General features: G+C 31.6%; 1 protein-coding gene across 1 annotated transcript in view; it reads right to left on the reverse strand.

The window, feature by feature from the left end:
- Positions 1-22869, reverse strand: part of LOC129218454 (integrin alpha-9-like) — an 88595-nt gene extending 65726 nt beyond the window's left edge. Inside the window, exon 1 of the mRNA XM_054852729.1 lies at positions 22553-22869. Within this exon, the coding sequence (XP_054708704.1) occupies positions 22553-22731 (179 nt within the window). The 5' untranslated portion in view covers positions 22732-22869. The remainder of the gene's footprint in view (positions 1-22552) is intronic.
- Between the last annotated feature and the right edge of the window lie 2675 nt (positions 22870-25544).

The raw sequence follows: 25544 nt of genomic DNA on the forward strand, positions 1-25544 counted from the left end.
TAAGAGTTTAATTCTGTTATCACCGTATCAGAAATAGCACCATAGTTGAACTACGAGTAAGCAAGAAGTATACAACTTATATGATAGTGAAAAAAAAAAATCAAATGCAACAAAGAAAAAGCTTTGGAATTTTATCCTTCTTGTTCCGAACACACCCATGATCTTTCCCATAATTAAAATGCCAATGTTTATAAATGCTTTTATCACCAACTTACATTCTTCTCAAAACCGATAAGATACTTTTTTTTACTTTCCAAACTTAGTTCTCATAGTACGCAAACTGTATAATACGAGGACGTGCACTCAGTAACGGACATATTTTTTTTATCAGTATATTACTGACAGATATCAGATCCATCATTCCAGCTCTTGCTTTTTAAAGCTACATCTTTTATCGTTTCTAAAATTTTGTGTAGTTTATCGTCGGTATCATATCATATGGAATGAGACGTACGGTATCGCCCTTGTAACTTTCAATCAATCTTTCATTAAGAACATTCAACGCGGAATGAGAGGGAGCGGTTTATGTTAAAGGTTTTTATTCCTCACTTGATTTATAAGGTACAGAGTGTTTGAGTCAAGTATTATCTCAACGGAATTGATAACATTTCGTCGTTTGAAACACATCTATGAATTTGATTGTGTTAAAAATGTCCGAGAAAAGTTGGCGTAAAATTTTATGGATTAAAGATTTAAATTACAATTTTAGAACAATTTCACGGAGCTTTATGTCATGTCTTGGATTATTGAAATTGAGAATCAGATGAAGCTTGAGAGCTGAAATGATCTAAAAGTTCAGCTTTTTTTTTTCGTCTGATGGGGGCTGCGTTTTTAGGCTATTTAGCCTTTAGCAGACCTAGTGCGATCCCCGATACGACATCAAGTCTTTCATGTGCCACCATTAAGACGCGGATGTCCAGCAGATGGAGGCACCTGGGCTCTCTTTGATGCGAGATTTGCACTAGGAAATTTAATTTTGCCAGGGGAATTCTAAGTCAAACGAATACCCAAGGGATCTTTTACATGCCGCATAATCATACGACATGGGCGCTGATGCTACTCAGATAAATATTTAACATTTTAACGAGTACTGGGTTATTGGCAGATTATTTTATCGAAAAAAAAAAAAAGAAAAACTGAACTGTTCGGCACTGGGGCACGGAATTTTTTTTTAGTTTAAAGCCATATTGTGGATCCTAGTATGTTAATATATATACTACTAGTGGTACCCGTATGGCTTTGTCCGTAGTAGTAATTTAAAAGGTCTTTTGGTTCGCCTGTATATTTACAAATAATGTATCGTGAATTTTTAGAGTTGCCTTGCTCATGTTACGGTTCCACGTTATGATAACTTAGTAATTTACTCGTCCATCTTATGATAATTTTGCTCGGGAAAATGTTCTTAAAATTGGAATAGAAAAGAACAAAATCGAATTTTCAAAAAATCGCTTCGAGGTGCACACCCCCATGCTACAAACTAACTTTGTGCCAAATTTCATGAAAATCGGACGAACGGTCTAGGCGCTATGCGCGTCACAGAGATCCAGATATCCAGACAGACAGAGAGACTTTCAGCTTTATTATTAGTAAAGATAGTTTCAAGAAATGCATGAACAAAAAGTTCAGGCAACGTTAGTGCTACTCATACTTATATGTTGCTCTCTTGTACCACTAAGTCTATTTCATCGCAAAAACATTGACATTTTTTTTGTTTAAGAGATTTGCCACGCATTTCATTTTGGTGTTTTTTTTTTTTTTTTCTTTTTGATCAGAGCATTTTTCTTCTGTTTTAAACAGTTCATACGGCAATAAAATAGCAAAGTCTAACAGTGAATTTTATTTGCGCGCTTTGATTAAGATTTGGTGGAATTCGATACTGTCACGATTCATCATAAAGAAAAACTGATGTAAATCTATCAATAAACAGATTTAGCATGCAGAAAACTGTTGAACAATAAATCGTACAGTTAAATCCCGCATTAACAAATTTCAAGGAACCTCAAATTTTGGAAAAACGGATATCTCGTTGCATTGGTGTTCACTATAATCAGAATTTACTGTATTTACAAGCGAAATTCAAAGCTATTCGTTTAGGGGAATTTATAATAATAGAAAGAAAGTTTTAATTATAAAATCAAATAACTAAATAAATAAAATTGAAATAAAAGCTGTAAATAAGTAAACAAAATAAATACCTATAAATAAATGGACGAATTATAATATTTTAAATGAATGCAAGTATTTTGAATAGATTATTTCTGTTCAAGGGAATAATAATAATAATAAAAAAAAAAGAAATTCTCAAGAAAATGCCAGGCGACTAAACATAACGAATTGTTCACGTAAGTTTATAAAACTATTCGTTTAGAAATTCAATAACGATAGAAAGCGACTTTGTATTATAATATCAAATTAACAAATAACTAAAATAAAATATAACTATTAATAAATAAAATAAAACCTATAAATAAATGAATGAATAATAATAACAGAAAGCTATGCAATTGTTTTGAATATATTCTTTCAATTCAATTTTTAAAAAAAGTACAATAGGGGGGGGGGGGACTTTAGCCAAGAGATAAAGCATACGAGCGAATCGCCGAAGTAAGCTTATAAAAAAAAACGTATCAATAGACGTGAATCAATAAACGGTTTTATTTCTATTGAAAGGACCTCGATACTTGCTCGGTATAACAGTGTCCGTAAAAAAATGTTCGCGAAAAAAATAAATTGAATTAACAAGAGGTAGTGAGAAGCAAACGGATGTAAATACCAAAATGAAAAATTTGGGTAGGTGAACCTCTCTTCTGTTATGGAGCAAGAGATGTAGGCAGGGGCGGCAAATAGGGGGTGCGAGAGGGGGCGGTTGCACCCCCAAATTTTTCACTAAGAATAATATAAAATGGTAAAATTCAATTTAGATAACTTAGAAAATCATTTGCCGGGTCATTCCATAGTGACTAACGTAAGATTCGCAGCTGATTTTCTTACTCTTTTTACTTACACCGGGAGTAAAAATAAATGTTTTTTGATTTAATATGCAGATTTAAAATGTACAAAGTGACTATTTTTCATTTCTACCAAGAATTTGAAGCAAAATAAGCGCTGGCAGATATTTTTTTGCCAAAAAAGGCATCGTGACTAACGTAACATTTTTGCAACCCTGAGAAACAATGCTTATGTTACGAGGCAAATTTTTCTGAAAGTTTCGCAGGCATTTAAAATTGGCCGATATATTTGTAAGAGGTGAACAGTCTATTTTTTAAAATATACTACAGATTTATTACACATAAATCTTTTTTGGCCCTTAATGGTGCGTTTACGAAAAACTGTATGTGACTAACGTAACCATCGGATAACAAGCAATGAATGCATATAAAAAACTTTTTGTAATTAATCTTTTGCTCTTATATTACTTTTACACTTTTTAGGAACCTCCTTTGTGTTGCATTATGGTTCTTTCTTTACTTTTTTTCTACATTAGGGTAAAAAATTGAATGGAAGGATTCAGTTCAATTAACTCAATTTGAATGTGCGAAAAAAAATAAGCAAATAAAAAAACTGCTTTTACAAACTGAATAACCTCATTTTTGGGCTAATTAAATTCTAAATATCTCTCTTTTAAAAAGTTAACTTTATACAGGTTGATAGTTTCACCAAATTCTAGTATTCTGCCGATATACTAGTTATTGTCATAAGAAACTCCGTAGTACTTTTCAACGGCATATTATTTTTTAAGGTATACTGATTCATCGAACGAATAGTGTTGTGCATCCTGAATCAAAATGTAATATTGAAAAAAAATATTCAAACGTTTTTGCAGAATGAATTTTAATTCCGGATATCACCGCAAATGTTTGAATTTCTAAATGATCATTCTTGCATTTTCTGAAATATATGGCAGCAGTGCTTATTCTCACTGTATCATGTAACATCTTTAAATGTTTTCCAACGAGCTGCCATTACTTCATTTTAATAATAGGTGGAGATGTATTTTCTAAAAAATAGACGTTCTTCTTTGTTAAAACTCTTTCTATTTTCTTAATTATTTAGCTTGGATTCTTGTGTTGAATGCACGCACATTCAGCAGAGTACTCATTTTGCTTTACTCAACCTTTTTTTTTAAATAATAATTCTTTAAATTGAAAGTATATTTTTAAAGACCTTTAAAAAAGTATTTTTCTAAATAGACAGAAGGTCTACAATGTAATATTACTGGTATTTTTCACCCTTTATATTTTTTATCAATATAGAATGCCTACTTATTCAAAATTGTTCATGAAAATGTACATTAAATTAAATGAGTTTTAAATATTAGCAGTCATTTTTTAAAATGTTACGTTAGTCACATGCCAACTGTTACGTTAGTCACATCTCAAATGTTACGTTAGTCACACTAATTATTTTATATCTACCAATACAAAAATAAATATTTTGCACTTTTTAAGTAGATATGACATAGATGTAAGAAAATAAAAAGTGATGTTTGGTTCAATCATCTGGTTTAGTTTTTGTGCAGAAAATAGTTCATTTTCGTGACTAACGTAACGTAAATATTTTCAGTGAAATAACCAAACTAATTAAAATACTTATCTTATAATGTGTGCAAAAAGAACAGTCAATTTTATTGGGCCAACATCTAATCTTTCAGAATAAAAATAGTTCTTTTAAAAATTTGCAAAAAAATTTACGTTACACAAGAAAACTTAGACGCATGTTTTTAGCGCATTTTAAGCCTTTTCTACAACTTCGCACGTTTAGAACTAGAAGAAAAATACCGAATGAAATTTTTGCAAACTGTTACTGGATTAATGTATTAGAAAGTATGCTGAATGAAATGATAAGTCACAATAAGGGCTTTGTTGAAAAAAAATTCTGAGGTTGAGGTTGACATTTCTATGGAATGACATTGCCTGAATTTTCAGAACAGAAAAAACTGATGGAGGATAAGTGTTTGCCTTAACTAAAGAAGTAATCTCTTCAAATGGGTTAAATATTTCAAAATTGAGTAATCTATGTTATGATGGTGCATCTTGTATGAGATACCCGTACAGTGTAGAGACTGCAATTTTTACGTGTAAATTCCATGTCATTTTACATAAATTTTTATGCTCATATTATAACTTAATGTTCAGCTAGTATGTGTTCATTGATGCCATGTACTAGAAACACCTTTTAGCAACTCGGTGTATCATATGCTTTCATGGAAACTTTTTGTAAAGATATGCTATTTTTGAAAAACATCTCACATCAAAAAATACTTTCACATCAACAAATGTATCTTGAGGCTCTTTACTTGACAATCTCTGAGTGACACAAGATGGTCTTCAAGAGTTATAAAAGCCCCCTGGAAGAATTACTGGAAAGCGACCTTTTCATTGATAAAAAATTTGATGTCATTTTAATATGTATGCCTTTGTCTGAATTTTTTGTTTACTTTATTTACACTTCGGAGCGTTTTTTTTTTTTTTTTGATAACTGCTACACTCTCATAAAAATTTTAATTCGCTAATCTTAATTCTTGGATTGACAATTGAAACTCATAGTAATTTTCGCATTAATGCATACTTGAACCAGGTGCGGAACTTTGTGACAGAACTTTTCGTAACAGTTTTTAATGTATGCCAATGTGGAAGAGGTGACAAAACCCAGATGAAGTTTTAGTCAAAATATTAAATCAATATTTTGAATAAACTGATCAATTCAGTTTCTCAAGAAATTGAGACAGGATTTAATGAGATATATTTATTATTGGTCTTAACTTCAATATTATGTAGATCGGTTATAGAAAGCGAAAAAGAAAATATTACACTTATAAGTAATAGCATGAGGGAAGAGGAATTGTTTTGTGAATTGTGACTATACTTTTTAATGACACAAAATAAATACTAGCTTATTTAAAAAGCTTTCTTGGTTATTTTAAAGAGAGGAATTTAAAGGAAATGTGCTTTTTTTGACATAACTTTCTTGCTTTCATTGTTTTTTGACTGTTTCAATCATGTCAGTCATTTGAAAGATGACTTTCGTGATTAAATTGAAAAACCGACGTAAATAAAGCACAAATTTACACAAAAATAAAGCATATAGCTATTGCAAGACTACAGTAATGGAGCCTCTTCATCGGTGTAAAAAACTACGCACACAACCAGAAAGTTGTAGGAGAACTGAACGTCAACCAATTTTGACTTTCGTATCTCAGGAGGTTAGAGAATTGCCTTCGAAGCGCAATGAAGCAAAGCAAGACCTTCCTCTTTAGTTATACTAGCAATAAATTAAGTCTTTAAATATTGATTAACTATAGTTATTTTCTGTTCTTCCTGACTCCAAAAATAGCAGATTAAAACTTTACTAAAAAATAAAAACTAGTACCGGGATATTTTGTGAGATAACTTATAACAAAATAAATTTAAAGCTTCGGTCGAAAAAATTTTGATTGTTCTTTACAAGCCTAATTATTCTTAACATTAAAACCATTTAATTATCAGTCCTTGTTAACCAATATGTATTTTATACCGTTCTGAGGAAATTCATGTTCAAGAAACTCGACCCCCCCAAACGAAATGCTGAAATGCCGCCCCTGGATGTAGGTGCTGCTAAACAGCATGATTTAGAAAAACTTTACAATGAAAGCCTTCCTAGGACCAGAACTTTAAACGTGCTTTACTCAAAACTTTGATATGTCCACTAACATCCCTTTGCTTCTCACTGCCTCATATATACTTGCTTTTTAAAAAAAATAGCAAGAAAACGTTTAGCATGTTACTGAAAAGATTTTAATAAATATGTTGAAATGTCTCAAAAAATGCTTGTCGAAGTTACGTGTTCTGAAAATTAAAAAAAGGAACAGAAATATATTGTTTTGCATTCACTGCACAACTCTTTATTTATATATTAATACTTCAATATAAATGTTGCTATTATGCTAATTTACTACTTATAGTCGAGCTTAAAGTTTCGCATCTATGCGTTAAGTGGTTAAATTAATACTAATAATTTAATAAAAATATCAAATAAGCCAATAAAAATATTAAAAACCAATATCTTTCTCTGATCTTTCAAATACAATTTTTACTTGCTTTACAAAACAGCTACTTAGCGTGAATGATTGATTTTAATTTTGCAAAGCTAATTAAGAGTATATAACTGTAATAATATACATTTAACTTTCAATCACAAATAGTGACTTAACTCAATAGCAGTGGAAGAAAAAACTTCTAATAACGGAAGGGCAAATTTGTAGTAGTAGAAGGATAACAATGTTGTTACAGAGAATGCTAACTTCATAGTTCATGTTTGAGAAATAAAAGTGCATATTTAAATTTAAAATGCATAAAAGATAAAGATAAAGCTTTCTTTCTTGTAAGCAATGGGAAAAGTACACTGTATGCTTTTGCTGAATTTATCAAATAAATGAGTATATTATTTATAGAATAGGATAGCATTCCTTTAATAGCAGTTTTGCTCGTCTGTTCAAACAGAGCATTCAATTTGAAAATTCAACCTTTGCGTAAAATGACTACAACGCGAAGAACAAATATAATAAACATATTGTTAAGAACATAATGAAAATATAGAATACAGGCCTATTAGTTTAGTTAATTTAGCCTGCGGTTTAGATGCAACCAGTCAGCTTGGATGCGATTGTTAATGAAAAATTAAATGGGGGAAAATGCGGAAGTATTAAGACATTTAGTAAAAAAAAGCGATATTTTAATAACGAAGGCAAAAGAAAATTGCAAAACAGCATCAGAAAATTCAGATTATGTTGAAATGAATATGTGCCACTTCAGAAGACATTAATGGCACTCAAATGCAATGTCACTTATTTGCTGGCATCACTGAACTTTGTAATTACGCGATAAAGACAAAAGTTCCAAATGTAGTGCCAATATTTTCAGAAATTTGAAGAATATTAAAGTATTTTTGAAAAAACAAAAAAATAAATCAAATCAAATAAATAAATAAATAAAAACATATTTTTGCTGGTATTTATTAAAACATTTTAAACAGCAATTACAAAAAAAAAAAAAAAACACCTGACTAGCTCACATTAATAGCATTTTATACGTTCACAAAAAGGCACACATTATTTGCTGTTTATGAACGATAAAAAATGAACAGTTTGGGATGTAAAACAATTCACATGTGTTTTAATGTTAAACAAATCTCCATCCTTTTTAAAGACTAAAAATTCGTTTCATACACTTCCGTTCTCCCGGACAACAAGGTCCTGAACAAGGAACCTTTCATTTGAAATCCATATGGGAGAGTATTAGGCATAATATATTTAAAAATATGTTCTCTCATATGGAGTCCTCCCAGTCAACACGTAAGGTATATTTAGAAATTTATTTCTCTTTGCAAGCGGCAGCAAAAGAGTCTGACCCTTTTGAGTCTCTGACCAGCAATTTCTTGACATACTGTTTACGTAAAATGATGACAAACGGGAGAGAACAAATATTTTTTTTCTTTCTTCCTGTTAGGTATTCGCACTTATATCTTCATTGCTTTAAAATGGGAGGGTGACGCTTTTCTCTCTATTTGTGTTGATTTTTCTTTTTCAGTTTCCTCCTCTATGTTGATTGATGCATCCTAAATCATTCCGAGTGCATCAATCGCTCCATATTTAATGAAAACTTATGCCGAAATTTTCTAAATCCATTTTTAGAGGGATACATCGTAACTTATATTTCTTTATATTTCCGATTTTGCTTAAATTTCAAAATGAGTGGTGCTTTTCGCCTTCTGAATATTCACTCCGTTATTCCGTTTCGATGGCTAAAGAATTAATTTTGTGGAAATGTATGCCCAAGAAAAACAGTAAAACGTAGCGAAATATTTGATCTTTTGTCGCCTGACAGTTATGGGCACCGAAAAGGGGTTAAATAGGGTGCTCACTTATGCTCTCTCTGGCTTAAAAAAAAAATAATAATAAAAATAATAAAAAATAAAAATAGTAAAAATCATAATATTAAATAATATTCAATTAATTTTGTTTCACTAAAACACTAGCTTCTATTAGCACTTAAGCTTCTATTCAATAATGATTAATTAATTTTACAGAAAGGACAAAAAACAAAATATTCTAAAAGAACTACAAAATGCATCACGAAAACTATTTATCCTATGTTTATGCTCATGCGTGCCAGTAAAGGAATACAAGTGAGGGAGATGGGTACTAGCACCCCTAGCTTTTGAAAATAAAATTTTACTAATTAAAAAATGACAGTGCTCAAAACATTTAAAAACTACAAAATGTATCACGAAAAATATTAATTTATTTCTTATGTCTCTGAGTGGTGGCAGGAGGGCGCGCTTTCATCCCCATGGCTTTTAAAAATAAGATAAAATAAAATAAATTTTAAAAGAATTCCACAAAATACTTAAAAAACCACAAAATACACCATGAAAAATATAAGTCTTGGGTTTATGCCCACAAGCGGGGAGATCCATGGGAGGATGTGAGGGGAGAGGGAGGCGTACAGCCCCCTAGCCAAAAAATAAAATTTAATTAGCAAAAGGGTAAGTTTTAAAATAATTTAAAAAAATACAAAGTACATCACGAAAAATGTTAATCTCCTGTTTATGCCCGCCGAATCCACTCTTGTCCACCTTGTAGTCATTTGAACAGAATCCTGCGCAATTACTAGGGCTGTGGAATCGGAATGATTTTGGGGTAAAAGAGTTGGACTGATTTTGGATAAAATAGTCGGTAATTTTCTCTCTGAGTTCGCAACTATGCCAGTGGTGTGAAGCCAAAGTCGGAGTCGGAGTGATTCTGAGGAAAAGGAGTTCGCAGCCCTGGCAATCACACGCAGGGCACCATTTTCACTCATTTCTCAAGTCCTAAAGAAAAGTAAACTTGTTTCTCATCATATTGCGTGTTTTGCCGATATTGCACCCTACCTCCTATTACGCGCTGATTTTCATTCTGAATAACATGCATCAACTTCGCTTAAAATCGAATAAATACTGAAAAAGCATGCACTTAACGTTAATGCACCACCTATTTGATAATATTTTAATCGTGTATACTACTGCTCATTAATTTCAATATTCTTGCAGAAATTCACATTTCTACAAAATATCTCGAGAGATATGAGACAAATTGCTGTGTAACTTTTCTCGCATTAAATGTATGCTCCTGCTGTCATTTTCCAATAAAAATTATACTACCCATGTTTTAAAGTAAAATATTGAAGGAAGCAAAAACGTTTTTTGATCATCCTTCACCGTAAATAGCATAGAAAAAGCTGTAAATTTCAGAGATTACTATGTACAATTATTTTAGTGTTTCGTGATAGTATCACTTACATTCACGAAGATATACGCATTTCTTTCAAAGATATCAATTTTTTTCGCATATTTCTGGCTCATAAAACTCAGTTTTCTATCCTGGCTTACCAAACTTAGAGAAAAGATATCAGACAGCAAGATAATCATTATATCAAGGGAATCATTAAACTAAAATTTGAAATAAAAATCTTGAAAGTTTAATTAAATATGAACATTAAAAGCAGTTAATTTGTCACTGCGTATGCACGAAAGATGTTACTTTATAACTGTCAACATTATGTAAACCTATAAGTTTGGCAACTTATTGAAAACAAATACAGTTGCATATCTTTAAAATTTAGAAAAGTATCGGTGATTTAATGAGCTGCAATTCAATTATTCTCAGATAAATAAAGAAACGGTAGGGATCGTTCGCAAACTTGTAACATTTACTAACAATTCGCTCAGTATGATTCGTAATGAAAACAAATCATTTGTTAACGATCCCTTATGATTAGCATGCATCTAAGAATAATTGAAATGCGGCTCATTAGATCAAATAAGTCTTTCGAAACTTTAAAGATATGCAACTAAAATATTTTTAAAAATAAATTGCTAAATTCATTTGGTTACAAAATCTTGAAGGTTTTAAATTGCTGCCTTTCGCGCATGCCCAGTGACAAATTAACTGCTTTCAATGTTCATATTTGATCAAATCTTCAAAATTTTTGCTTCACAATTTAGTATAATGACTTTCTTCTTTGCTATCAAGTTTTCAGAAAGTTTTGTGAGCCAGGATGGGAAAACCTTCCATGTTATGATCCAAAAACATAATCCGAATAAAATTGATATTTTAAAAAGAAATGCGTACATCTTCATGAATATTAGTGATACTATCACGAAAATCTATAAAATAATTGGAAATGGAAAGTAAACTAATTCCAGAAATTTACAGCTTATTCCATGCTACTTACGATCAGGACAGCATTCTAATCTTATAATCTTATTCATTAATTTGTTTCTCTGCTTTAGTATAAACAAACAACATAGAATCTGAAAACAGAAAGCCCAATGAGCTAAGTCTGCGCGCATGCGCAGTCGCTGTGGCAAATTTGTGATATCCGCGATTTAACGTCTAGTTGCAACTGTTGGATATGTTTTAGTCTTGATTGAATTTCATTTCCTAAGACAACTTTGGAATAACTGTTAGATCTGTTTTAACCTTGCAATTGCAGTCCGAGATAAACAAACCCTATGAGCTGAGAGTAAGTACATAATAATTTAGGGAAAATTAGTGATTTTCAAACTTCAATTACTCCGGCCCATGATGTCCCTGGGGGTTGAATTTTTGTATATGTACTCAATAGCCCCCCAAGAATATGTATGTAAAAAATCATTACCGTAGCCCCCCGGGGGGCTGTGATAGAACCCCGGGAAGGTACAATTTCGGGGGTAAAAACGAGAGGGGAAGGGGAGGGGGTCAAATGGCACAAAAGGCACATCAGTAAGGCACAAGGAATGTGTGCGCGGAATTTCAGCTTGATTCCTTTTTTCGTCTGGGCTGTAGCCCAGTCAAAGAAAGCGAAAACTTTTTTGAACAGCGATTTTATAACTTTAATACCTCCTCCCCCTGATGGTCCAGGGGATTGTATTTTGGTTTACGGCGTCAGGGGCTACTAGAGATTGAGTGTACCAAAAATCAACTCCGGGGGTCTTCATGGGGCTGAGATACAGAGGGCTAAAAAACCCAAAAAACCTGAATTCGTTCTGTCGTGTAATCTTGTTCTTGGTCGCTTTTATTTCCTTTCGTCTTTGGCGGTGGATTTGCTTCTGTTGGCTGCTGTCGTTTGGTTTCCTTGGCGGGGCGGGACGCTCCTGCGTCCGTCCCGTAATACTGGAGAAGCATAAAACTGTTTTCCTTTCCTGTTTTTGTGCATGACTCGAGGTGTCCTCAAAAATATCTTAGTTGTATTTATGCAACACTGCGTTGCCACTTAGTAGTTTTCAATAATTAAATTCAATATCAACGTTTTCTTTTATTCCTGTATTACTTACTATAAAAAGATAGGAAATTAGGATAGAATTTTTTAAAAAGTTTTCTTAAAGCTAAAGTTAATTACTTTAATTACCAATAATGTAAAAAACTAAACTCAGCTAACTGATGAATTGTGATTAGAAAACACATGAGATTACTCTCCCCCCCAATTTTTTTTTTTTTTTTTTTTTTTTTTGAGGTTGGGACAAACGTTTCCTTTTAGTTGGGTTTAAATACCTCAGCTTTCTATAATGAGTACAGTGGCCGCCGCTTCTATGAACCACGATTGTTCTAAACAGTTTTGATTCCTTAAAGCGGCTGATTCAATACAGCGGCTTATTCAATAAAGCTGGATTTTGTTCTGTTTTAGACGGTTTGATTCATTAAAGCGGCTGATTCGGCTGATTCAATTAACCGGCGTCAACTATACACATTTCTATCTAAACAAATAACACTAAATGATCACATATAAATAAGTTATAAAACATCCTCATAAAACACTGGAGCGTTTTCAAAATTTGGTTTTTATAGAACTGGCACGAGCTTGCTTCAAACCAATGTTGCTATTCCTAAAACGAAGAGAACTTTAATGGGAATGCGTCAAGAAATTAAAAAAAGAAAAAAGAAAAAAAAAAAGGAAAAAAAAAAAAACGCCCACAAGACTCTAATAGAATGACTGAAAGTATGACGCTTAGATTTCATGAAGCTGTTAACCTTGATAAAGGTTCATGATCGGCCTTTACCCTTCGAAGGCTTTAGGGCAAGGAGTAGAAACTGGGTGCCTTCTGCCTTCATTAACTATACCAGCAGATAAACCGGAATTAAAGTCTTCAGTGTATATGTCGTCATCTCCATGTATTTAAGCAAAAGTTTAATCAAAAGTAATATTAAAATATAAACAATTAGGAATAACGCTTAGAAATTTATATTGAGCTGTCAACGATAGTTTACTTAGTTCAGAACACCGCATTTCACGAATAAATTACCTTTTCAAGGTGATTCCACCGTTGTGTAAGATAGTTGGACTAAATTTAAGTAAAAGTTAAGATTAAAGTGATGTTAAAATTGAAATAATTAGGAATAATACTAAAAAATTTCTATTGGGCTGTCAAGGATAGTTTACTTAGTTATGAACACCGCATTTTACGAATGAGTTACCTTTTCAGGGTGATTAAACGATCACGTGTGGGATAGTTGGACTACATTTTTACATAGATACAAATATTTTAGGACTAAAATTAAAAAAAAATTTCTGATCTCGTAAAAATACTTTACTAACTTGTGTAATTTGGTTCAGCGAAAACATTCCTCTCAGTATTGCTTTTAATTCTGATTTTTCGAATAAAGTTTACTTGTCAAGTGCTGGACACTTTTTTTACTAAACTTACTCAGTTCTAACAAAATATCCTCCGAATCTATTGTTGCAATTTTTTTTTGAATACTATATACTTTCCTTTCCAACTGCAATTAATTCGTGATAGCTCGAATAATACTACAACTCGAATGTTTTATCAAGTCCCAACCCTTTGCCTTCAATCTCAAGTTAATTATCCTCCATATTTCTCAATATTTACCCTTCTTCTAATTTGAAAGTTTTTCTTTAAGATTACTTGAAATTTGATGAGCAAAAGGCAGAAAAAACTTGAAAGTAAAAATGTGCAAATTATTTTCCCTTTCTTGCAATCCCTATACAATAATTGGACTTCAAAATCCAAAGGAACACCTGTTGAAGAAGTATGCAATAAAGGAGTAAACCTAGTGGAAATGAGTAGCTTGTTTGCTCTTGTTGTCTTGTTTGTACTTAGTGGCAGTAAGGCCAAAGACCTTATAAAGGCGGCAGTAAGTTGAACAAGCAGAATCAGAATACTCTGACTTGGTAAAATTTGATTAAAACAATGGATTTTTTCGTGATATTTTAAGCAAAGTGTGTGAATAAACACAGAAAAGAAAATGAAGGTGCTGCTAAAGAAGAAATATTTGTACAAGAATTTAAGTATATATTTAGTGTTTTTCGATTTCCAAACTATTTAATGCCGCTTAAAATACATGTCTTAAAAAAATTAAATACAAATAAAAAGTAGGATTTATGTTCGCTTTTGTTCTTCATATTTCAAATTAAATTGTGAATATTTTCTTTTATAACTCTATAAGTTATGTATGTATTAGTCAAAATACATTAGGTCTTTTTATTATATTATTAAAATGTTGTAAACCGAAACTAGTGGTAAGTTGAACTTCCGATAAGTGGAAGGTTTTCTTCGATCCTGCCCTATTCAAGTTATCGAGAATTGACTGTAATCATTTTTTAGTGTTAGTTTCAAAAAAAAAAAATCGATGGACTTTTCCACAGAATATTGTCGGATATTTTGTCCCGCATGTCCCAGCTCTATATTTTACTTCAAAAGTAATGTTTGAAAAACGTGACAAATATACTTTTTTTGTTTTTTTGGCCTTAGAAATAACACATATATATGTGCGATTTCGTGGAAAAAATGTTTTGTTTAATACACGTTTTGAAATGAAATCTAGAGCTTTCATAAGCAGGACAAAATGCCTGCTTTTCCATGCAATGGCCCTTCAGAAAACGCATCTGTTATCTTTAGCCACAAACGCAAGGAAATTAACTATTTTCACAGTTAACAACTCCTCTAAAATTTCCCATTTTATGTTCATAAACATCATTGTAATGTTAAAGTGAATACTTCAAAAACCTCTTTTTGAGTCTTTCTCTATCCTTTCCTCTCTGTCTTTTTATTTTTTTGGTTAAAAAGCATTGTCCGAGAGCCAAAAGCTTAGCTAAAAACTCGTTTGAAATGAATATAAAAATAGAAATGAGAAAGTTCCTGCGATTGCGAGAATGAGATATCAATGAATGTCATATTCAAAGTTTATATTCTTTTATTTACGTTTTTAGTATGAAAACTTAAAGCACCATTGCTATTGTAAAATGAAGGGCTGTGTTATTATAAGCTATAAGTATTATTGTTGTGTTGGAGCTGCACGAAATTGTAGTAATTACGCTGGTGTTGTGACGGATACTGTGATGATTATTACTTTTAAAAAGTTTTTTTTTTTTTTTTTTGAAATAAAAAAGATATTAAGAGCAATTTTAATTCAGAAATATTTTCTTTTTTGCGAATATATTCACATTCATTAAAAAGTTGTAACAACATAATTATGCTGTTTTAATTTATTCTTTATCTGAAAATTGTAGCTAAGTAAAAAAAGAAAATTAGTTTCGAAAGCATCAGAAAAATGCAAAAGAAAATTTTTTCTTTTAAAAGTTAAGTTGCTCTTATTAAAATGACGAGTAACCAGCTACATCACACTGAAATCTTGAAATTTTGTAAAACAAAAGCAATAAGATTAGAAAATAATTTGTCACGTGTGGAGACTAAAATTTTTTCCTGACGCCTAAGATTTTATAACTTTTGCAAGACTCGACTAATAGGTAATTTACATTAAAAAGCAAAGAAATTTTATTTTATTGGACATTTTATAGCAAAGTTTTATTAATCAGATATAAAATTGAAAAAAGTATCAGGAAATAATTACTAGGAACGCTAGGTTTGTTTTTATTTGCAAAGTTCATCAATGTTATGTCCAGCTCGATCAAACACAGCTGTAAATCATGGTCGACATTAAACTTGTTTCTATAACTTGTTCTAAGGAAAAGTTTTAGTATAAAATCCCTTTTAGCCCATGTAAACTGTCGTAAATCCCCAGAAAGTAGTTCGTAGCAATGTCCGCTAGTTAGTTGTTCTTTTTCCATACTTGTCTTGTCCATAAGTAAATAAACAAGGTGTTTTAATACTTTCGATTCAAAGTAGGATCACTCATCATTACTCAAACGTTTTTCGGAATGAAATTCTAGCATCATCAGTTTTTTAGACATTTCAGTAGTTAACCACGTACCCGTTACATATTTTTGTGTAACCAAAAGACGCGTACGCCACGCTGGTTGGGAAGCTTTGATTTCAAGAACTTTTCCACGCAATCTTGATGCAATGCGAATTTGCACGTTTTGTTCATTTAATGATTAATCAAACACGATTAATGATTTGACTTCATTAAATCATGGTTCATTTATGATTGAAAAACCATGATATAAATACATGTTTTATCTAAAAGTCATATGCTGAAAAAAAAAATGAAAACTATAAACATTGACGGAAATTGAAAATTACCTTGTACCCAAGAATATATAAGTTAATTGTTTAAATTATTAATTGCAGTAATTGAACAAAATGTATTGCTCTTTGTCGCAGATTATAATCTCCTTCATTTTGCATTTTTCGCAAGATACTTAGATATAAATTTATAAAAGCATTATATTTGTTACATTCACAAGAAAACGAGACCCCATTATTAGAGCGAGATTCTGTTGAGATAATAATTATAGACGAAAAAGCACAAGACCTTTTGGCAGGGCTATTATCCTCACATACTGACAGTAAAGGATTGACGCATTCATCTTTTCGAATTAGATCATGATTACTTCATTTGGCAATAAAACCAAAAGGTTGCCAAAAAAGGTTCCGTGAATGCGGAACTAAAATGAAAAGAAAATCGTTTTATAAGTACAGTGTTTGAGATGGATTTAAAACTGACTTAAATGTTCTCTCTCTCTCTCTCTCTGTAGGGAAATTTCTCGCCGGCGCCCGCGCTGATAAGAAAATCAAAATTTCCTGGCGGCGCCCAAAATGATAAGAAAATCAAAACTTCCTAAAGACATTCATGATAAGAAAATATAGTGAAAAAAAACTATGTAAACAAAACCCCTGAAGATAAAGCTCATATTGTGTAACTATTAACATAAAATGTACTGAGCCTTGAGGTAAAAAGTGTTAATCAGGATTTACTCTAGTGGCGGCGAAATTTTATGACCCGTGGGTCAGACACTGACCCAAGAATACTTTTTAGATGACCCACATGTTGATTTTTTTTTAATTAAAAAGAAAGCAGACAAAGGAAAATATTTAAAATTAAAGTAAAAGTTTCTTGTGTCGATTCTAAAAGTGAGAACAAAAAAAAAAAAAAAAAGTCAACTTTTAAGATTTTTTGTTAACTAACTTTTGATGTCTCCGAATTATTTGTACCCTTTTTGCCCTGGGTCCTATCCCCCATGGCGTTACTGACTTCGTCACCACTGGCTAGTACTGAAAAACAAATTTTAGCCCACTTCCAGAAAAGGTTCGGCATCGATTTTATCTACTTTACCAAGCAAAATAAGATAAGTAAACTGCAACATTTTAAAAGATAATATAATTTTCTTTGAAAAAATCAAACGAACTTAGTATGTCCCAAGATTTACTAAAAGTACATTGAAATCATTAGCTGCAACAACTCATGCATAGGTTATGTATGAGTTGTTTTGCAGATACGAAACTAAACAATAATTCAAAAACTTTATTTTTTTGCTATCCGAATCTAGATCCTAACTTTTTATGCAGCGTTCGTCCTTTTTATTCTCTATCAAAGCAGGCAAAACATGGACACAACAGAAAATGTATTGAAATAAAATTTCCGAAAAAAAAAACTTTTATATTGGTTTAATGCGAAATTTTTATCACCACAAAGCAAAATGTTTAATCATTGAAAAGTTTTTATTAATCAGACATAAAATTGAAAAAATTTTAAGGAAATAATTAGTAGGAACGCTGAGCTTTAAACTACCATTTAAAAGTACAATTCTTATACGTTAGCGACTTAATCTTTAGTTATTCCCGCTCACAATATTCCCAAGTCAGCCAGACAGACATTAAAAACGTCGCGAAGCAGTAACACGCGCAGCATTTAAGCGTCATAGGGAAAAAATGCATAATCTTGTGTAACTGCATTCTTGATCACATTCCGCTCACGATTCGAATTTACAGGTAACATCGCAATTCCAGTCACATTGATTTCGAAAGCTTCTTTGCTAACGGTTGAGCGTTAGTAAATGCCTCTGTTTAAGTTTCCGACTGCACCGATTCTGCAAAAATCGTTGGAATAAGTTGTCTCAAAAAGGCGCAGTTGAAAGGGATTTATAGAAAATAGAGGGCGAGGAGGAATCGACATAACTGCACAGTACATGTATTTTTTAATATTTGTTACTTGGTTATAAGAATGCAAAGGCAGGATATCTAAAATAATTCTGAGGTTTTGAAGTAAAATGTTTTAATTCAATCATAAAATTAGGTTAATGTTACATATCGTCGCTTGAAAAGAATAGCGACACAACCGAAAATGAGTGACCGAAAATGAGATTTTTAATTGATAATACTTTGAAAAGTTGGTCTTTTAAATGGAATAAAGACACAAGTCGTGGATTATCAAAGTTGCCGGTCTATGGCAGCTTTGTTTAAAATGTAATTTGACCTAAATTTGATTAAATTTTCCAGGAACCCTTAAAAGCGAGCACAAAAACTGCATGAAATGAACATAAAGAATAGTATTAACAATTTTTAAGGGGCACTATAATAATTAGTAATTGTTATGTCTGCGAAAACAATAAATTACAAATCGCAACAATTTAAAAAAATGATCTCCTGAAAAACTTGCTTTTTTGAGTTGCGTCACTTTTTTTTTTCAAGCTGCGATATAGGTACTCAGATTAATTTATCAAGATTTTTACCATTAAGTAGATTTCAAGGTGTACCTACTTTGTGGTAGTATGACACATTTAAACGGTACTCAACCTCCTGCCCAGCATGTCTGGATTGTTGTTTGCTACACAAGTAATTATAATAGAGTTAAAAAACAAACTGAAACTAGTGCGTATAAAATTTGTTTTCTCAAATGTAATCAGAATCACCCCAGATTTATATTTTTGAGATTTCGATGAGATAATTATAAGGGGTTAAATATCCCTTTCAGGGAGATAACTTAGCAGGTTAATTTCTTTTTCCATTCTTAAAGAGTAAAATCACCATAAACCATTAAAACAGCCTCTGCCTGACGGTTAGGCGTTTCTCAATCTTTTTTGACCCTCAAACCGGTAAAAAAATTTGCGGAAAGGTGAAAGTTTTTTTTTTTTAATAAAAAAAACTTTACCTGGTATGAAAGCACAGTTACATAAGTTAATTATAAGATTGTTCATCTTATTTACTTCAATCATAATCAAGTGTGAGGATAAGTAATTATGTATTGCATAATTATTACATATCAGTAAATAAACTTTTAAGAAATGAAAAAAAAGAAGAAAATTGTAAAAAATAAAGATAATTTAATGCAAAAGATATCTGCCAAAGGTTATTATTTATTTGGAAAGTTTTTAACATGGAGAGGGAAAAGTCTCCGAGGACCGGTCAACGTAGGTAAATGTCAACTTTAGTCAACCGCCTCAATTTCCGGACCAGCTGTTAAGAATCCTTTGTATAGGAAACGTTACATCGCTTTTTGATCTTTCAAACGTGGATTAAAAAACTAGAGACTAAGAGACCGTTCATAAGCATGTGCACTTGCACACCTACTCGCACTGCAAACATTTTTTTACTACAAATTACTAATCACAAGATTACATTACTGTCCCTTTTGAGTGAGCTCTTCGATTTACTTTATTGTTAAAAGAGAATAACATATTTTGTTTCATTATTTTTTGATTTAAAATCTGAGTTATAAAATGCCTTTGGTGGGGTCAAGCAGTTGTGGATTAACGCAACGATTCTCAACCGGTGGGTGGTTCGGTGGACGGACACCGGTCAGCAGAAAAGTTTGACTGGTTCTCAGAGATTTTTAATTATCCCAAGCTAAAAAAATAAATAAATAAATTTAAAAAAAATCTAACTCAAAAAAATTAAGAAAAGAAAACACCACAATACAAAATATTTTACGCGAGTTTTGTGATTAAATTTCATACTTTTCTATGATTTTTCAGCAATACTTATTACTTAGGTGTAATTATTACAACAACTACTTATCTTATTTTAAAAATTTAAATATTTTTCTAAGTTATTTAAGACTAAGAAAGTTTTATTTATGTATTTACTTATTCATTTTTATTATTGAAATTCAATTTTGAAAAAAAAAAAAAAAATGGCCGTGCGAAAAATGTTTGACGGACACCGGATCCGAAATTATTCATTTATTTTTGTGTTTTGTAATGAAAAAAAGAAAAAAGAAATGGAAAAAATCTCACTAGTCCGTTAAAAAATCACGATTTTAACGGTCCATAAAGGCTTATTATTATTTTATTTATTTATTTTTTTTTTTTTGAAAAAAAAAAAAAAAAAAAAGATGGGGGAAAAGAACATTACTAGTCTGCGATTTTTTTCAAAAGACAAAAATTCCGGATTGCAGTCCAGTTGTGTTCTACTGACTTCATTTTATGTTATTACATGAATCAATGCTGTCATCAGGAATAATTAGGATAGGAACTGCTTTGTTTTTCAAAAGTAATGACAAACGTTGAAAGTATGTTTTAAAAATAAAATTCCTATCTATGAAATTATAAATTTATGGATTTCTCCCCATAAATGCGGTTTATGCTTGGAGGATAAACAAAAACAATCTTGTCAGCTCAAACGATAAAAATAAATAATAATAATGAACTAATTTAGTTCAAATAAATGGCATACAAACTTCATTTCCACAAACTTTTATTTTTTCTATTGTGCAAGAAAAATTCTTTTATTGCGATATTTTATGTTATTGTGATTTGAGCTTCTTTAATGCATACTTTTTATTCTGATGAATCGTTAAATATTGTTTTTCTTACATTGAAATTCAAAGGGTACTGAAATGTCTCGAGTTTTAACATTTACAGAAGGACAAGTGGTCAAAACAATTGCCTTCAGAGAATCAGAGATGCTTAAGAAAGTGCAGGGCCTAACTGCTGAGTTCACTAAATGTTCACAAAGAGCGGGAAAAAAGCCCTCATAAGCCAGATCCACTCGCTTAGGGGGGGGGGGGGGAAGCATTGGTTAGTATTCGAAAATAAGAGAGGGAAGTTGAAAAGAGAGAATTTACATCGTCAAACAAAAACAAAACAATACAAAATTCAAAAGAAATACCTTTTTAAAAACAATTAAAGTGACGTGACAGAAAGAAATGAAATGCAATTTGCATATGCGCATACTTTTCCGAAAAAAAAAACTGTTTCTCTAACGGTTTTGCAGCATTCGCAAATAATGGTGGTAGAGTTTGGAAGGAATTAGAACTTGGGTTTTTGATATTCCATAAATTGGTTCGTTCAACAGGTTAAGTCACTGCGACTCCGAGTATTATGAGTAGGAGATGTTTTTTTTTTTTTTCTTCTGAAGCTGATCAGTTAAAACCCCAGAAATATTTCTAGTTGTTTCTACTGTAACGTAGCAGATTCTAAAATGTTATTAGGTACCAAGTAAGTGTTTTTATTCCCAATCACATAGATGATATATTAAATAGAAATTAAATGTTATTATAACTAAACTTTGGTAATGTGTACAGACAAATCTTTTCATTGTCATTTCTTAATAGAAATTTAGCTTGCAGTGCTTTTTATGTGGTTTGCTGAAACCACATTAATTGCGTTTTGTCATCAACATACCCATTTTCTTATCTGACATGCTTTCAATTGATACATGTGGATGACTCACAGACCATGTGAATGATAGAGAAATTGTAAATTAAATAATTATTTTTAAACCTGAACGGATATGAGGTTTAATCTAATGATCTTAACTTCCACAAGTTTAACTTTTTCTTTTTTTTCTCCAATAAAAGAAGCAATATTAAGGAAGTTGTAAGGAAAAAGTATGAGACAGAATTGCAGTAAGCTATCTCTGTGTTTGTTGTAAAAATCTCATAGTCAGAAAAGAATATCTTATATTGAAAACGAAATTTGAATTTATTCGAAAAGAAAAAAAGAGAACCGGAGAGGGACGAAATGTAATTTCCCAATCGCCGTATTATTTGATTTGGGTCTTTTTTGAAAAGTGTAAAAAAAGTGTAAAAAGTTGTTGGATTAATCAATTTGTTATTAAAATGTATTATATTTACATATCAATATTATAACAATTTTACTTTACTTACAAATCATTTTCACAATTTATAAGTTCAAAAATATCATTAACATGTCCATAATTTCATTTGCTTTTTTTCACATACTGCCAATAAATTTGTTTTGGAAATTCCCCCTCAAAATGTTCCCGTATTTTTAGAATTATCCGTACAAAATGCGATGAAACTTTGAACAGTGCAACAAACTTTTGTAAATGAAACATATTTTCAAGGTATGTTGATACCAAAGTTACTAGTAACCAAAAAAAAACTAGTACTTACATGGGACCTTCTCTGTTTTCATGCAAGGCGACGGTAAAACCAAAATACTCCCCGATAGGTCTTCTGAATACTTTGGGGAAATTTGTGTCTATATTGTAACTGAAGACTGAAGAAATTGATATAAGTCCACACCACACAAACAAACACATTTTGACACAAATCACAATAGAAAAGTCCATTTTGTCTCAGTATTTTGACATTCCGAAGAGAAACACAAAAATCAAATTGTTTCCGAAACACACAAAAACACGCTCTTAGAATACTTTGCGCGCACTTTAACTTCACTTCTTAAAAGCTGCGCTCACACTAGGTGACTAGAAACAATTCCATGCCGATTCGCTATTCGCCATTGAGTCGTCGGAAATGACGTAATGCATCCGTACTCCCACGTGATTCGTACAGGTTTTCGGAAGTGTGAAATGACGCAAGGGAAAAAATAGTTGAAATCTCGTATCGGCGAGTTTTGATTCCTAGCTGATCAGTTATTCCTGTAAAGAGTCCGAATAGCGCTGACCTTCTTTAACGATGAAGCATCATTTGTTGTCTACTTTCCTTAAACTCTATGACGTAAAACGAGGGATTTCCTCGCCTCGGAGAAACGATGACTGTTTTTCCCTTATTGAGCGGGGGCGGTTTTACTTTTCTTATTAAATGAAAGATGAATGAATGAAAAATATGTTCTTCCTGAATAGAAAAGTACTTGTTGGAATCCAGATAATTTGTCATTTTAATCGAGAGAGAAAAATGTGTTAAACGTTTTTCTATCTCTAAAATTTAATTCCAAAAAATGCAAAATATTTAAAAAATTTTGTGTGAAATGCCTCATTATTGTGGAATTCCGGTTATTTCATTTTCTGAAGACTATATAGGGCTCTCTTATTTCTTTTGTTAATAATTCAATTAAATTTTATTTCAATCAAGGGATTTTTTTTTACAAAAATTCATTTCACACAAAATATAAAACGAAATAAATTAAAAGCACATCAGTATACTTTTCCCTGTCTGTTAGAAACTCCTTGATTGAATATGTGGGAGTAAAGGCTATAATAATAGCCTTACTAATTTGCACCAATCAGAATTGAGCCTTGACTGTCGCGGTAACTATTGTAATGTTTGAATCTGTAAATAGAAAGAAAAAAAAAATGTGTCTAAAACCCCCTTTAAGCTTGCTTTTATTCCTTCTTACTTATGCGTATCTTAACCCTAAAGGGGGGGGGGGAAGCTTGAGCGATGTCTTTTTAATTGCAAATGACATGACTGTTCTGAATTTAGATTCTCCCCCCCCCCCCCCCCCATTGCTATGGAAAAAAAACCTACTTGAATTAGTTTAAATGTTTACCATCTTTTTCCCTTTTTTTTTTTTTTGACAAGCTAGTGTTTGGATAAGAATTTAGTATAGAAATAGTTTTGTGATTTTTATGATGGTTCCATTTCTTAAAGTCTAAAACTGGAATAATTGAATTTCGCTGTCTTATTGACATATATAAAGTTCGTCGTATTATAAACAAGCAAAAAGATTTAAAAAATAATTCGAATTAAATGAATTATTTATCCATTTGCTTGAGATTCAATGAACTATGAACTGTTGATTAAACCTGTCAGAATGCACGACGAAGAAAGTTGTTGAAAATAAGGATTTAAGTGAAGCAAAAGAACAATTTTAGCTAATAAGAAACAAAAGCATCACAAATGGTAAAATTTTCTTAAAAATCAAGTGAAAAGTTATTGGATTAAAAAGAAAAGGGGCTAAGAAGAAATTAATATTCTACTAGAGGCTCCGCCCCCTGGTAGATTCGCTCCCCAACCCCTGTTCGCCGCCTGCGACGAGTGATAAATGATTGATAATTATAAAGCAAAATTTAACAATTCATATCTCTGGCCTCATAAGGGTTAGAATGGATGTTTTGTATCTGAACGATACCAGCATTAGCCTGGTAGATATTGACAGTCCGCAGGATATAGATTTACAGACACACACACACACAGACTCGGGCAGATTTTAATAATAGTATGGATGCTCTAAGACTGTTGTACATAAATCACTTGCTTGTACTCCAATTTTTAAAAACTGGGCCAAGTTACACTACTTTTTGACTAAGGTACAACCACAGTGGTGTACTTTGATCTTATCTACCTTTTTTGAAAACTTTATAATTTTGCATTGAATTACTTCCATTAATATACCGAAAAAAAATGTTGTGTATGAAGGGCTATGTATTGGTGTAAAATTATTTTATTGTCAGTAAATGTGAAATTTAAGTGTAAAAAGTAAAAACTGGTTCGAGGTAGATCACCTCTCCATATAATAAATACCTAACAATCCTTCATATTCTACTCGAGCGGCTATTTGCCCAATTGCCAAATTTTAATGCATTTTTCAGTGATAAAAAGTTTCCCATCCCTGAGAAAGAACAACACGATATCAGTAACGACATTGCACTTTTTACCATAAGAAATTCTGTTTAGGAAAGCTGACTCAGCCTCTTCCGCACTAGGATGTGAAGGAATGAATTGTTCGATATCAATAACGATTGATCAAGACTTCGACTGGGCGAATTTTTATCGATAATTATTTTTTACTATTTATAGTAGGGTGAATGACTAGTTATTAGCATGGTTAAGTTGTTTTTATTTGGATTGTCGCTCAACTATGATGTTGCAGTTCTAGTTCATGAAAAAAAAAACTAATTTTCACGGTGTAAGAACTTCGAAAGTGCACATTTATGCATTTGAAGTTTCTATTAATTTTCACGTATGATTTATATATTTTTTGACATGAATTGGAATACATTGGTTTGACCAATTATGGCCACCTTCGCTTAGTTATGGGCATACTAAAAACTAGTAATGGTGAGCCTAGTTGAATTCAATTGTTTTCAGAAAAATTATTTAGCACTTTTATCAAATTTTAAGTATTTTAAATTCGAGCAACATTAAAATTAAAAAAAATGGATAACTGATAAATTGCCCTTGAAAGGTCTCTCAGGACAAC

Source organism: Uloborus diversus, chromosome 3 (genome assembly GCF_026930045.1).
Source record: "Uloborus diversus isolate 005 chromosome 3, Udiv.v.3.1, whole genome shotgun sequence".
NCBI lineage: Eukaryota > Metazoa > Arthropoda > Arachnida > Araneae > Uloboridae > Uloborus > Uloborus diversus.